The sequence below is a fragment of the Chiloscyllium plagiosum genome, chromosome 11 (assembly GCF_004010195.1).
Source record: "Chiloscyllium plagiosum isolate BGI_BamShark_2017 chromosome 11, ASM401019v2, whole genome shotgun sequence".
Lineage (NCBI taxonomy): Eukaryota > Metazoa > Chordata > Chondrichthyes > Orectolobiformes > Hemiscylliidae > Chiloscyllium > Chiloscyllium plagiosum.
Window position 1 is genome coordinate 32454712 of NC_057720.1, and position 16600 is coordinate 32471311.

General features: G+C 39.0%; 1 protein-coding gene across 1 annotated transcript in view; it reads left to right on the plus strand.

Annotated features, from left to right (window-relative positions):
* Window positions 1–16600, plus strand: part of eif2b3 (eukaryotic translation initiation factor 2B, subunit 3 gamma) — a 141296-nt gene that overhangs the window by 115393 nt on the left and 9303 nt on the right. Inside the window, exon 11 of the mRNA XM_043699051.1 lies at window positions 10795–10898. Within this exon, the coding sequence (XP_043554986.1) occupies window positions 10795–10898 (104 nt within the window). The remainder of the gene's footprint in view (window positions 1–10794; window positions 10899–16600) is intronic.

The window sequence follows — 16600 nt, forward strand, 5'->3', positions numbered from 1 at the left end:
AGTTTCACCAACCAGTGGAAACATCCTCTCTACTTCTATCTTATCTATTCCCTTCATAATTTTATGTGTTTCGATAAGATCCCCCCTCATTCTTCTGAATTCCAATGAATATAATCCCAGTCTACTCAGTCTGTCCTCATAAGCCAAGCCCCTCAACTCTGGAATCAACCTAGTGAACCTCCTCTGCAACCTCTGTAGTGCCAATACATCCTTTCTCAAGGAGACCAAAACTGCATGCAGTATTCCAGGTGTAGCCTCACTATCACCTTACACAACTGCAACATAACATCTCTGCTTTTAAACTCAATCCCTTTAGCAATGAAGGACAAAATTCCATTTGCTGCCTTAATTCCCTGTTGCACCTGCAGACCAACCTTCTGTGATTCACGCACAAGGACATGCTGGTCCCTATGCACAGCCGTGTGCTGTAATTTCTTACCATTCAAGTAATAGTCCTTTTTATTGTTATTCCGACCGAAAGGGATGACTTCACATTTATTAATATTGTACTCCATCTGCCAGACCTTTGCCCACTCACTTATACTATCAATGTCCCTTTGCAAAGTCCTCTGCACACTTTGCTCTGCCACTCATCTTAGTGTCATCCACAAACTTTGACACACTCCACGTGGTCCCCAACTCCAAATCATCTATGTAAATTGTGAATAATTGCGGTCCCAACACTGATCCCTGAAACACACTACTAGTCACTGATTGCTAACCAGAATAGCACTCATTTATCCCCACTCTTTGTTTCTTGTTGGTTAACCAATCCTCCATCCGTGCTAATTCATTGACTGCAACATCTTGCATCTTTATTTTGTGCAGCAGCCTTTTATGTGGCAACTTGTCAAATGCCTTTTGGAAACCTAAATACGCCACATTGTCCACCATGTTCATATGTCTTCATAGAATTCCAAAAGATCAGTTAAGCATGACCTGCCCTTCATGAACCCATATTATGTCTGCCCAACGGGAAAACGCCTATCTAGATGCCTTGCTATTTTTACCTTAATAGAATCAAGCATTTTCCCCACTGGTCTATAATTCCTCGTCTTCTATGAATTGGATGCTCTTGTATATTAGGTCTAAAACAAAGCTACTTTTTGAAGTTTACTGTTACCCTCCTTCATGGAACGGTTTAAAATTTTACATTTTATATACTTATGTTGGCATACATCCTGTTTACCTAGCTTTTCAAACAATGCGGTCACTAGACATTGTATAAAGCACTCAAATAAAATAATGGCATGTATATTTCAAAAATGAAGGTGAGCCTTAAAGTGGTGGGCACTTTGAAAGGACGGAAGAATTTTTATTTATGTTTTTTGGTCCTTAATACAGAATTTGACAAACGATAAATAGATAATACAGCTTTCCACAATGTGAGGGAATTGGGCAGAGACATGCTCAGACTGTCATGGTTCTGTGCTCTACCAAAATTGTTTGTTACTTACGAGGCAGGGGAGCATATACTACTAGTAATTAGTGGGAGTCGTTTTGGTATTTAACTTATTTGGTGGTCCACAGTTCAGAAGTCAATCCGTGTGATCCCATCCCAGAAATTGGCACTTAAAAGGCTGTCTTCCACTGAGCCTTACTGCCAAAATAAACTGTTCATCAGCTGTTGTTGCAGTAAAGAGCTGATCAGACTGCCTGGAACTAAGACAAAATAAATAAAGTTAGCATTTCTTCGTGTAGATGATTTTGTTTATAATTTAGTGAATTATTTACTGAAAACCAGCACTAGATTCTATAACTTTAACTCAGTATCAGCTGCCAAAAGCAAAATTAAGTATTGTAGAAATTAATTTTATAAGCATGTGTTGATTAGGTAGAAAACTCAGATGGCATTGGGATCTTCAAGTGCCATTTTATGATTTGTGTTATTTTACCACCAGCGCCAACCCTAAAATGTTATAGATTACTGCTGGCATAAAAAATAACGAGTTAATGTCACGAGTCCACAATGACTCCTCTTCTGCAGAACACAAAGGAGAAGAGTCATACTGGACTCGACATTAACTCTGTTTCTCTGTTCACAGGTGCTCCCAGACCAGTTGAGTTTTTCAAGTACTTTCTGTTTTTATGTGCTGATTACTTGAGGTGCTGCACGGTTGTAGCAAGACTCATTCTTATATTTCAGTTCCCTTGCAATAATGACCAACATGTCATTTCTCTTCCTCATGCTCACTATACCTGCCTGCTAACTATTTGTGTTTATTCTGTGAGTACACCCAAGTTCTTCTGATTGTCAATATTTTTCAACCTTTTAGAAAAGCAATATATTTTTAAATCTTACCACCCAAAGTACATATATATTCCACTTATACTTTATATGCTTAAAAAGGGCAGGCGGTGTTGTCGTGATAATGTCATTGGGCAAATAATCCAGCAGCCTATGTTAATGCTGTTGGGACAGTGATTTGCATTCCACAATTGCAGCTGGTGGAGCTTAAATTTAGTTAATACATCTGGAATTGAAAGTTAGTCTCAGTAATGGTGACCATGCAACCATTGTTAGTTGTAATAAAAATCCATCTGGTTTCTAATGTCCTTCAAAGAAGGAAATTTGATGTTCCTACCTCCAGACCCACCGCGTTGTGGTTGTCTTTAGCTGCCCTCTGAAATGTCCAAGCAAGCCACTCAACTCAACAAATCATTGGGCAACAGGTTCTTGGCTTGCCAATAATGTCAACATCATATGAAAAATGTTTTTCAAAATGCCACCTTATTGCCCACTCATATAACACAGCTGAATAAGGACAGGAATAGGCCATTCAGCCTGTCAAGCCTATCCCACCATTCAGTGCAATCACAGCTGATGGAAAACTTCAATGCCTTTTACTCACCCCATCCTATAACCCTGTACACCGTTGGTAATCATAATCTGTCAGTCTTGGCCTTAACGATAACTCAAAGACTGAGCCTCCACAGTTGTCTGTATAGACAATTCCAAAGGTTCACACTCTCTCAGTAAAATAATTTTTACCCATCTTGGACCTAATTAGGATTTCCCTTATTTTAAATTGTCTTCCCAGTTTTCGATTCTCCCACCAGTGGAAAATCTTGCTTGCATTTACCCTGTCTATCCCTTCAAAAATGTTGTAGTTTTCAATGAAATATCACCTAATTTCTCGAAACTCTTAAGAATACAACTCCAATTTACATAATCTCTCTCTTCATAGGACAGTCATGCCATGCTGGGGACTAGTTTGGTGAACCTTTGTTGCATTCCCTGCATGGCAATGTTAGCTTTCCTCAGATGAGGAGACTGAAACTACACACCCTACAATCTAACCAAACTCTTCTACAATCGAAGCAAGATTAAGCTTTTAAATAATTGAAGTACCCTGTCCTTACCTTTTCTGTGTCTTCACAACTTGTATTCCAATATAGCTTTGTATCATCAGTAAATATTGATTTATTGTCCTCAGCCATTTCATCATTAATGAAGATCACATCTGCATTGATCCTTATGACGTTGCACTAGTCACAGACTGACAACGTGGAAATGCACCATTTTTCCTCAGTCTTTGCTTCCTGCCTGTTAATATATTGCTTATGCTTGCTAATATATTACCCCCACTTTCATGTGATTTTTTTCTAATTAATTCACAGGCCCTCTGTCCCTTGATTAAACCAGCAATATTTGCCTATTCCAGTTCTAAAGAATTGTCATACTCGACTCGAAATGTTAACTCTAATTCTCTCTCCACAGATGCTGTTTTTTCAGCATTCCCTTTTTTTCCCAGATATCCAGCCTCCATAGTATTTTTCCTTTATTGTCCATTCCTAATTCCTTACCTTGTGCATGGCATCTTATCAGATGGTTTTGAAAGTTCAAATATATTCCATTGGCTAGATTACCTTTTATCTATTCCATTAGTTACATTCCCCAAAAAAATTCTAAATTTGTCAAATGTGATTTTGCTTTTTGTAAAATGAGGTTCACGTTATGTGATCACACTTTTTTAAAAATACATTGTTAAGATTCCCAGCACTTCCCCAATGATTGGTGTCAGACTAACTGGGCTGCACTTTTCTCTCTTTTTAAATAGCACTATCACTTTTGATAGCTTCCAATCCACTTGAATCCACTCTACAATCTAGAGAATTTTGGAAAATTGTAACCAAACAGGTGCTTGGGTCTACCAAGTTGTTAGAGCAGAGCCTGAATATTACTGAAACCTGAAATATGCTGTTGGAACTTTTTGCCTTGCACTCACCGGGACAGGTGTAAGAATGCCAAATTTGAATGGAAGCTATTTATACTGCAGGAGAAAACATTGCTGATTGGTTAAAACATTGCCAGAGAGAGGCAATTGCCCCACCAATCAGTGCAGATTTGTCAAACCAAAAAAATGCCTTTTCCTCATGCAGTATAAATTGTTGCTCCATCAAAATTTAGCATTTTTATGTCTATCCCGATAAGCAGAAAATGAAAAAGTTAAATGGCATACTTTCTTTGTAATAAAAATCATAATTAGACCATTCACCATCTGTGCAGCTACCTCTTTCAGAATCCTAAGATGTTGGCCATTTTGACCTAAGGAATTGAGAAATTTAAGCCCTTAATTTTCTCCATTACTATTTTCTCTGATAATAATTACTTTACTTTAAGTTCCTCCCTTTTATTAGCCCTTTAAGTTACTCTCCCTTTCAGGAATGTAATTTGTGTCTTCCACGATGAAGATAGACATAAAGGTCAGAATTTCTTTGCTTTATGTGAGGGCAGGCATCTTTTAAGAGGCTGCCAGATCAAATGCCAGTCACACACATGAAGTCGCACCCAGCCTGTCTCAAATTGCCAACTAATCAGAGGCAAGGTACTTCTCAGAGCTGCAAGTTGTTACAGGCCAAGGCTTTACAGCCTTAAAAATAGAGATGGGGAATTATGGTGTGGGGTGGCATTGACTATCATCATCATCATCATCATCCCCCCTCCCCCACAACCACGGTCTGTGCTCCCAATTACCCTCAAGTTGAGGCAAATGGAGGCTGTTGAAAAGTAGCCACTGTTTTCACCTGCTGGAAAGGCAAGACATTGGGACAAAGGTGAGCCACAGTTGTTATGACCCTGTGGAGCAGATGGGACTTGAACCCAAGCATTCTGGCTCAGAGCTAGGGACACTAAACTGTACTGCAAAAGACCCTGACTCTCCTATTTATGTATTTGTGAAATGTCTTGCAATCTGCTTTGATATTCAGACCTGAATGTTGTTGATGTCTGCATTGAGTTGCACTGTTCAATGCACTCCATGCCTCTTGATGTCGCCTGAAATGAAATTAAATGTCTGTGATGGTGGAACTTCAAGAGGAAACTGAGAAGATTCATTCAGTGGTACTTTGACTCAATGTATACAAAAATCTCAGCCTTGCATTTTGCACATCATTGAGAATGAAAATGTTCATGGAACCTCCTCCTCCATTGTTTAGTTGTCCACACTATTTATGACTACATGTGCATTTTTGACCTGAATATTGGGTGTAGCATCAATCACCTCCAGATTTCTGTTCAGCTGTATGGTGTGCATGTAGTCTTGCATTGCATTTCACCAGGTTGGCATCTGATTTTCTTGCATGTCTGGTGTTGTCCCCCAGATGCTCTTCTGCATTTCTCACTTTCTTTTCATATCTGTAATCTCCTCCAATCTGACAATCCTCCGAGAACTTTGCACTCCCCAACTCTGGTTTCTTCTGCATCTCTCAATTTCTTCTCTCAGCTACATCCCAAAGTCTGGAATTCCGTTAATAAATCTTGTCATATCTTATCTTTTTCCCTCTTTGAGAGACTTGTTTAAAGGTATTAATACAAACATACAAACAAAGAACAAGAGTAAGCCACTAGCTGTCTGAGCCATTCACTAAGATCGTGGCTGATCTGTGTTTCATTTCATCTGTACATTCCTGCATAGGCCTCATAATCTTTCATCCCACTGGTAGTCAAGAATCTATCCACCTCTGCTTTAAAAATATTAAAGATTCTTCATCCACTGCCTTTTAAGGAAGGAAATTTCAAATGCTGTCAACCCTGAAGAGAAAAGTTCTTCATTTCTGTCTTAAATGGGCAAACCCTTATTTTTAAACTATGACTCCTAGTTCTAGATTCTCTTACAAGAGGAAATGCCTTTTCATGTCTATCCAGTCAAATCCCCTCAGGATCTAAATGCATTAATTAAATAACCTCTTCTAAACTCCAAAGGATACAAGGCTAGCTTATCTCTCCTTTCCCCATAAGGTGATCTACTGATTTCAGATATTAATCTAGTAAACCTTCTCTGATCTTCTTCCAACTCATTAATATCCTTCAGTAAGTACAACAACCAGTACAGTTCACAGTCCTCCAGATGCTGTAAAGCTGAAGCCTAACCTCCCTAGTCCTGCATTCAATTCTCCTCACAATAGAACATAACATTTTTATAAAAATCAAAAGAACTGCAGATGCTGTAAACCAGAAACAAAAACAGAAGTTGCCGGAAAGCTCAGCATATCTGGCAGCATCTGTGAAGAGAAATCAAAGTTAACATTTTGGGTCCGGATGACCCTTGCTCAGAATATTTTTATAGTTTTCTTGATTACTTGGTCTACCTGCACTCAGGTACCTCTGCGATCATGGGAGAAAGTCAGAACTGCAGATGCTAGAGAACAGAATCAGGTGTGTGGTGCTGGAAAAGCACAGCAGGTAGGCAGCATCAAAGGAGCAGGAGAATCAACATTTCAGGCATAAGCCCTTCATCGGGAATGATGCTGATTCCTGATTCTGCCTCATTCCTGATGAAGGGCTTTTGTGTCTGACCTGCTGTGCTTTCCCGCACTACACTCTCGACCTTTGCGATGATGCACTAGGATACTCAGATCTCTCTGCATCTCACAACTCTGCCACACCTCACCATTTAGGTAATGCTTGCTATTTATTTTTTCATAAATGTTATAATACTTCTTTATTCTTTCTGCCAAAATGATTAACTTCACATTTCCCAATGTATTACTCCATTTGCCCACTCACTTTTCTATATACCTTTATAGACTCCTTATGTCATCTTCATAACTCACATTTCTACCTATATTTGTGTCATTAGCAAATTTAGCTACTATGCCTTCGGTCTGTTCATCAAATCACATAATTGTAAAGAGTTGAGGTAGCAGCACTAACCCCTGTATGAGACACCATTTGTGAGATCCTGCTGTCTGAAAAAGACCCATCTATTGTCAGCTTTCTATTAGCCAGCCAGTCTTCTATTATCCATATCAGTATGTTAGCCTTGTTGTCTGTGCTTTGGACGCTTCATCCAGTTTGTGTGTTAAAAACACTTATACATAAGCACTCTTGATGGTTAACGGACAAAGGGTCACAGAATTTGGTTTGCATTCAGCTCGGTTTTATGAACAAAATGTTCCTTTTTAAGAACATGCAGTGAGTGTTTCCCAAATTTCCTATCTGTCTGAGAAAGAATATTACATACAATGATCCACATGTTTGAGCTGGGCTGTTGGAAGCTCTTTCTTTTCCAACATAGGGCTTCACTTTTCCACAAAGGTTTGTCTCTCAGGTCTGGGCAGATCTTCTCTTGGGTCACTGCATGGTCTTCCACCAAAAGTTTGTTGGAAGTCTTTGCTGTGAATCTTTGCTGAAGCGTTGGTTTCCAGGTATCTGTTTTTACTCCTCCCTGTCCCCAGACCTTCCTGAATGTTCTGTTGCCTTTGGCTAATGAGGTCATGAGCTAAATTCAAAGTATCCAATGGGGTTGCACCAACACCCTTCACTGTTGCCATGCCGGGAGGTGTAAAGTCTATGTTCTCGGCCACTGGCTTGAAGTCTGATCAAAGCTTCTCCAATACCAACCCTCGGCTGATTGTAATTGGTTCCCCTGAAACTTTGTGAAATGTTTTACCTTGGTTTCCAAACTTCTTTGCAGCCAATAGCTGCTGGTTTCCTGTTTAATTTTGCTGAGCCAATTATCTGTTGGGCCAAATTTCTCCAGTTGTGGGTCAGTTTAGAATGTCCAGTTAGGGCCTGTGGTCACTTCATCACGCCATCGGTACAATGAGCTTGTAATTTCTGTGATAACTTTTGATGTGGTACATTATCAAATGCCTTCTGGGAATCGAGGTAGAGTATATCCATTGGTTCCCCATTATCCACAGTGCAAGTTCCTTCTTTAAAATAAATTAGATAAACATGATATCCCTTTGACAAAACCTTGCTGGTTCTACCTAATTGTCTTGAACTTATCCAAGTGTCCTGTTATCATGTCTTTAATAATTACTTCTAACATTTTCCCTTTGACAGATGTTAAGCTAACTACCCTGTAGTTTCCTGGTTCCTGCCTCTCTTTCTGAATAAAGGAGTTACAGTAGCTATTTTCCAATCTAAAGGAATCAAACCCCAAATCAAATGAGTGTTGGAAAATTAAAACCAATGTATCAACTATCTCACAGAATGCTTATTTTAAAACCATTGGATGAAATCCATCAGGATTGGGAGACTCGCAGTTCCAACAATCTACTCGGTATTACTTTCCTAGTATTTGTCATTTTTGTTAATGTTCTTTTTCCCTTTCAATTTCTGATGTGCAGCCATTTCCAGGATTTTACTTGTATCCTCACTAGTGAAGATTGATGCAAAATATTTATTAAATTTGTCTGCCACCTCTTCATCCTTCACTACTAGTTCCCCAGAGTTATTTTCAATAGGACTTGGTAAATCTTTGCTGTTTTTTTGTATTCTGTCAAATCTTCTGACCTGCATCTATCTTTGCACAATTATTTGTCTTTTCTTTAAATTTGATGCTGTCTTTGACTTTTTTAGTTAACCACAATAGTGTGTCTATCTCTTAGAAATGCCCTTACTTGTTGGAATGTATCTATTCTGTATTTGCTGGAATATCTCCTCAAATATTTGCCAGAATCATCCAATTGTTCTTTGATACAATGTCAATTTCTTTCTGTCATGCCTTTGATGCACCATGTGACTTAGAGGTGCTATATGAATGAAAATTGTTGAGTGAGTTTGCAATCCTATGCCAAATTGTGGGTAATTTTAAGTTCACAAATACCAGTTACAGAATTCCAGTGTCAGGTAAGTGACCCTTTTATCAGAATTGTTGCAATCAAGGTTGATGCATAGAAGCAAAGGATGTTTTAAAAATGCATTACACTAACAAGAACTGAGAGACTCCCTTTGAACATATTAAAGATGCACCCATCTGTGTTTCATAGTACAGGCTAGGGATTGAAATAATTACTTTTTAATCCAAGGTTTTTAAGGCATCATTAAACTGTATATATGCTTCATCTGCATTTTATTCAGTGTGACAAATATGAAAGTTTATAAATTACTCACAATGAACTAATGATGCATGGAACTGTTTTATAGCGAAACTTTTATGTTGAATAATTCAACATGGGCAAAATAAAAGCAAACAAAAATGCTGGAAATACCCAGCAGATCAAGCAACGTGTGTAAAGAAAGGAAGCATATGAACCTTTGAGTCCTAATTCTTGAATTCTGTCAAAGTGTTAAAAAGTGTGAAATCTAAGTTCACATAAAATATTTTGTATATATATGTCATGCTCGTGTCTGAAGGAAAAATAGATTTATGTTTGGATTGAACATTGCATAAGTATGAAATCTAAAATGAAGTACAGAGAGGTGTGGGGATAGGGTTAAGTTATAGTAGATGGGGAAGTTTGATTGTTAATTTTGAGCATATGTTTCCCTTTTTTTAGAAAAGCATTTGTTTCCCAAACCTAATTACTCAATTAGCAGTGATCCGCCACCTTGAACTACTGTTGCCCATCATGCATAGGTACATCTGAAGTATTTTAGGAAGGAGGTTCCAGGTTTTGTATTTAGTGGCATTGAAGAATCAGTGACATCATTCCAAGTTAGGATTATGTGTGATATGCAAGGAAACGTAAAGGTGATAGTGTTTCCTTGTCCTTTGAATTGGTAGTGATCATGGATTAAGACGATGCAGTTGGAAGAATCTGGGTGAGCTAGTGCTGTCTAGGGGCTTTGGAGAACATATGCATTGTGTCTTGCAGATGGGACATACTGCTGCTACGAGGAGACTGAATGCTCAAGATCAAAATGAGTTACTTTGTCCTGAATGGTGTCAAGCTTCTTGACTGTTGTTGGAGTTGCACTCATTCAGCCAAGTGGAGATTATTCTAGCACACTCCTGAATTATGCCTTTGGCCCACAACAACCACAACCGTCTTCTTTTGATCTCAGTGAGACTCCAACCAGTGGAACTTTTACCCACGCTTCCTTTCGATTTCAGTTTTGTGAGGGCCGCTTGATGCCACACTCTGTCGAGATCAGTTACCTCACAAGTCTATCCTTGACTTGAGCTCTGCCACCCATGTTTAGACCATGGCTGTAATGTCATCTGGAGTTGTGTGACCCTGGCAGAAACTCAAAATCTGCATTGTAAACAAGCTGTTGCTTTTGATGACATGTTCTATTACTGTATCGATGATCCCAAGTTGACCATTGGATGGTAATTGAAATTGCTGCCTTTAGTTTGTAGACCAAACGTGCCTGGGCAATTTTCCATATTGTTGGATAAATGTCTGTGTTGTGGCTGCACTGGAACAGCTCCGCTAAGGGTATGACTGGTTCTGGAGTACAAGTCTTCAGTATTACCGCTAGGATATTGTCAGAGCCTGTAGTCTTTGATGGCTTCTGCTCAGCATTTCTTCAGATATTTTTGAGAGGAGTTATGATTGTATGTAAACACGCCATCAAAATAAGGTGATTTTTTAAAATATTCTTTCATTTTGCAGGTGCTGCATACAGGGTAGTGTCATTTGCACCGGAGCAGTTATTGAAAAAGGGGCTGATGTCAAGGATTGTCTGGTCGGAAGTACACTGTGTGTGGAAGCTAAATGTAAGCAATTCTATTAGCGTTCGTTGTCATCCATGAGCAGAAAATATATTGAGCTTCTGTAATAAAGCCCTACTTATAAAACTAATTTCATAAAATATTTTAGCTACTGCTTTCTCTCCCATCCCTACCTTTCCATAAAATTGTAGCTAGATGATCTGTTTCTAGATTTGGGATGATTGAGTTTTCCAGAATTTCGGTTATGGAGATTCAGAATATATTGTCAAGTCTTTTGAGCCACTTTCCTTACAATTCTAAATGCTGCTTTGGTGAATATTTCTCTCAACTCTTAATAGCATTTAATTTCATGTAAGGTGAAGGCAACTGTTGACTCTTACTGAAACCAGTTGCATTGAATTAGCATACTCCTTAAGTTAAAAAAAAGGTTAATAATTAAATTTGTTACACTAGAAAATAAAGCATTGTTGCTGTGGTTCTGTTCGCCGAGCTGGAAGTTTTTGTTGCAAACGTTTCGTCCCCTGTCTAATAAAGCATTGTGTAGATTGCATGCCTTTAAGACTTAAAAATGTATGCATATGTGCATTTTTAAAAATATGCATTCCCTCCTAATTAGGAGAAAGTGAGGACTGCAGATCAGAGCTGAAAAATGTGTTGCTGGAAAAGCGCAGCAGGTCAGGCAGCATCCAAAGAGCAGGAGAATCGACGTTTCGGGCATAAGCCCTTCAGGAATCATTCCTGAAGAAAGGCTTATGCCCGAAACGTCGATTCTCCTGCTCCTTGGATGCTGCCTGACCTGCTATGCTTTTCCAGCAACACATTTTTCATTCCCTCCTAATTACCATATAATACAGCAAATAAGATTCAATATCAAGATCCTTTGTGTAGGAGAGTGGTCTTGGCAAATATGCTGGAATTGAGCAAGAGGTTACTCACCTCCTTGATTCTCAGATCTTTCCAACCATTTAAATGGCACAAGTCAGAAGTATGATGGAATAATCTGAACTTGTCTGGATGGCTGCAACTCCAAGTAAACACCATCCAAGACACAGCAACCTGCTTTATTGGCACCCCATTTAATACCTTAAGCATTCACTCCCCCCACCACCAGCACAAAGCAGCAGCAGTATGTAGCATCTACACGATGCACTGTAACAACGCATCAAAGCTCCTCTGACAGCATCTTCTGGACGCACAATCTTTACCACCCAGAAGGATGAGGACAGCAGATGCCTGGAAACAGCTCTACCTGTAAGTCCCCTCCAAGCCACATACCGTCCTGAGTTAGAACTAGACAACTGTTTCTTCACTTACACTCGGTCTATATGCTAGAGCTCCCTCCTTAACATCACTGTAGATATATCTAAATCACATGAACTGTAGCTATTCAAGAATCTAGCTATCTGTGAATGAACAAAAAAAGTCATTTTCTCAAAAGAATATAGTCTGCAATATAGAAATTTAAGTAACTGAATTACACTTGTTCTTCTATCTGCTTGGACACTTTTGGATTGTTTATTCATTCAATTGATATGGGCATCATAGAACATTACAGTGCAGTACAGGCCCTTTGGCCCTCGGTGTTGTGCCGACCTGTGAAACCAATCTGAAGCCTATCTAACCTACACTATTCCATTATCATCCATATGTTTATCCAATCACCATTTAAATGCTCTTGAAGTTGGCGAGTCTACTACTTTTGCAGGCAGGGCATTCCATGCCCTTACTACTCACTGAGTAAAGAACCTACCTCTGATATCTGCCCTATATCTATCACCTCTCAATTTAAAGCTATATCCCCTCATGCTAGCCATCACCATCGAAGGGAAAAGACTCTCACTGTCCACCCTATCTAATCCTCTGATCATCTTGTTTTTCTCTATTAAGTCACCTCTTAATCTTCTTCTCTCTAACAAAAACAGCCTGAAGTCCCTCAGCTTTTCCTTATAAGACCTTCCCTCCATACCAGGCAACACCCTGAATCGGCTAAGCCAGCATTTATTGCCCATTCGTAATTGCCCCTGAGAGGCTGGTGGTGCTCTACTACCCCGAGGTACTGCAATGTAGGTACACGCTTCCTGTTAGGAAGCAAGTTCCAAGATTCTTACACAGTGACAATAAATCAGTGGTAATATGATTTCAAGTCAGAATTCTGTGGCTTGGAGGAGTACTTGCACATGGTGGTGTTCCCATATATTTGCTGCTGTTGTACTTCTGGGTGGTAATAATTGTTTGGAAAGTTCTATCAAAGGAATCTTGATTAGTTGTTGCAGTGCATCTTGTCAATGATATATAATACTGTCACAGTATGTCAGCGGTGGAGGAACTGAGTCATGAACATATAATTGGGAAACTAATCAAGCTTTGTCCTGGATGTTATTGAGCTTTTTGAGTGTTGGAACTGCACTTAGCTAGGAAAATCAGTGAGTTGGCATGATAGATGAAGGGGAAAAGATGATGGGTGGAAGTAGGCACTAAGTTAGCGTAGGGATATTTCAAATGAAAATGCCAAATGATGGAGAACTCCTCCTGTTTATTGAGTGGAAATATTTGACATTTTAAGACTAGAGCTTAAGGTATTGGCCACTTATGTGAAGTGTTTGTTTTCATAAAGGATTTTTTCTTGCAGCGTCACTATGGGATTTTTGTTTTTGTTTCTGAGAGAATGTGCTTTTCTCAAGAGTGATATCACCAATAGACTAGTCACTTTATTTTCTTTATAGTATCTCTGACTTAATGCTGCGTAATCGAAGAGATGAGTTGGCATGGAGAACAAAGGGAAAAGTGTGGTGGATGAGATATGTAAATTGATCCTGTGTTGGGAGCTATAAAGGACCATGGCAAAGATTTAGGGCATATGGATGTGCATGACCATGAGAGAGAGGCATAGGGTGGCACAATAAGCATCAAGGACCATTGGAGTTCGTAAATGGGCATAAGATTGCCCAAGGTGTATGAGGGGCTATGAAGGGTGGGTGCAGGAGTCTAGGTTAGCATGGGATATGGATAGAGAGTGAAGGGGTAAGAGCAGGAGAAATGTTTTCTGTTTTAAAACTATTTTTAAACTCTGAACATCCTTCCCATCCTTCCTTGGGAATCAGACAGCCTCTTAGCCTCTTTGGAGTCACCTGACCTGACTCCTAATCCAGGATGCAGTCCTGGGCCAAAAATTAAAAGTGCAGGCTGCCATTTTTAAAGGTTGAGTTGGCGGAGCAAGGAATTCTCCTGACTCTGCTGGTGCATCTCTTTGGATGAGCCACAGCTTGTTCTTTCCTTTCTCCATTCTATAAGGATTTGACTTGGCTTCATTGAGCATCTGCTAACAGCCCTCACTGAGATCAGGCAATCAGTCTTTGTTTCTTTAATTTAAATAGAGTACTACATGTTTTGATATTGCTTTCTTTCCCACATCTGGTTGCCAAAGAATGGGACTTGGCATCTTGCCAGCTGTCAAATATGTATCTCTTTGCTGAATGCTTAATAGTGCAATTAAAATGTTGAATTATTTTATTACATGTTTACCCCATAGTCTACTATGTTGGAAAAGACATTACCAATGCATAAACACTGTTTAGTTTAATTGAAAATGTGTTGAATTTTATTATACAAATAATTACAATTTAAAGACAGTATTCTGAGCTTTATTGTTTTAAACATCCTTTATTATTTTAAACATTGCAGGATAAAATGTTTTCAGGGCATTTAACTTTTTCATTAAACAATGAAACATTTGGTTTACAGTAAATACATATGACAGCTGGCAGCAATGCCATTACCACATTCTTCTGCAAGCCCAGAGAACAATAAAACTTCTCTCTAGTGTGTTTCTCTGTCTTTCAGTTGCCTTGACTAGTATCTTTTTTTAAATATGGAAAATCTTTGAGTATGCTCTCCTGTTTATGGCAAGTTAAATCTTCATGAAGCATGATGTGTTTATTTAGATGATTATTTATGAAGAATTTATTAAAATTTCAGATCAATCAGAAAATAATTCAAGAGCCTGAGTAAGTAGTGTTGGTGTTGACTTAAAAGGCCTGCGAGCATTAGTCAGATAAAACTGTTCATTCCACAGATCAGTTAGCCTAAGTCTGTTCATGCAGGTGTCACTGGCAAGCCTAACATTCTTTCACCTATCTCTAATTGTCCTTGAGAAGGTGTTAGTGGACTTCCACAAGCTGTTGAACAAATTGAATAATCCTAGATATAATCAGCTAGAAACTTCTTTAAAAAATAAAAATCTGTATAATTTTGCCTCCAGAAGTAATAAAATAAAACATTGGGACCAATTTAATATTGGAACTTCAAAGTAGGTCAACCATTTTTGTTCTTCAAATGTGTCTGTGTGACCTAGGCTTGTGGGAACTGCTGAGACAATATATTATCTTCATTCTGAGTAGCACTTTGCTTTTTGAGGGATGGAATGAGAGAAGAGAATTCCTTAAATAACTGGAATCAAGAATCCAGCAGTCCAATTACGGTGCTCGTTGGTTCTTTACTAATGACTGAAAGTGACACACATTATTCAAACATCGTAACGTCTTTTAGACTAAAACTCTGTACTGGATAGCAACATTTTACAATTCTTTTTTCCCTAGAAAAAGTGCAGATCCAACCGAGTGTGAGACAAAGTATTTTCATATAGCTCCTTTTCCAGCAGACAATGCATTTTAGCACCTCAGAGCATCACAGCAATAATGACAATGAGATTAAAATTTGAAAGCAAAAGCGTGAAGGTTTTTTACCTTGATGAAAAAAGGTGAGCAAAACTTGGAATGGCAGAATTCCCAGTTAGGAAATGCATTTTGCACATTTACAGGAATCTACTCGGAGAGCAATCTGAGTAAAAGTCTGAGACAATGATTCCAAGGATTGGAGCTCCCCCCCACCCCAAGCAATAGACATGCTATAAAAACCATGATAAAGTAAAACTGCTATTTGAAGTCAAGGTGGTAGTTTGAAATATTTAAAATGCATATCAATTGAGGTACTATGAGGTTACTTAGGACCTTGACATTTTTAACACAAAATTGCAGACTCATTAGCATTCAACCTACTAAGTAAAATATCGTGAAATTTGCTTCTGAAAGCCACTGGATGAGTGGCAAAGTGCTTTATATATATACACAATTAGCTTTTTAGCTTGAGGAGTGCATATTACAGAGGAGGAAGTGCTGGATGTCTTGAAACGCATAAAGATGGATAAATCCCCAGGACCTGATCAGGTGTACCCTAGAGCTCTGTGGGAAGCTAGAGAAGTGATTGCTGGGCCTCTTGCTGAGATATTTGTATCATCAATAGTTACAGGTGAGGAGCCGGAAGCCTGGAGGTCGGCTAACGTGGTTCCACTGTTTAAGAACAGTGATAAGGACAAGCCAGGGAACTGTAGACCAGTGAGCCTGATGTCAGTGGTGGGCAAGTTGTTGGAGGGAATCCTGAGGGCACAGGATGTACATGTATTTGGAATGGCAAGGACTGATTAGGGATAGTCAACATGGCTTTGTGCGTGGGAAATCATGTCGCACAAACTTGATTGAGTTTTTTGAAGAAGGAGCAAAGAGAATTGATGAGGGCAGAGCAGTTGATGTGAGCTATATGGACTTCAGTAAGGTGTTCGACAAGGTTCCCCATGGGAGACTGATTAGCAAGATTAGATCTCACAGAATACAGGGAGAACTAGTCACTTGGATACAGAACTGGCTCAAAGGTAGAAGAGAGAGGGTGGTGGTGGAGGGTTGTTTTTCAGACTG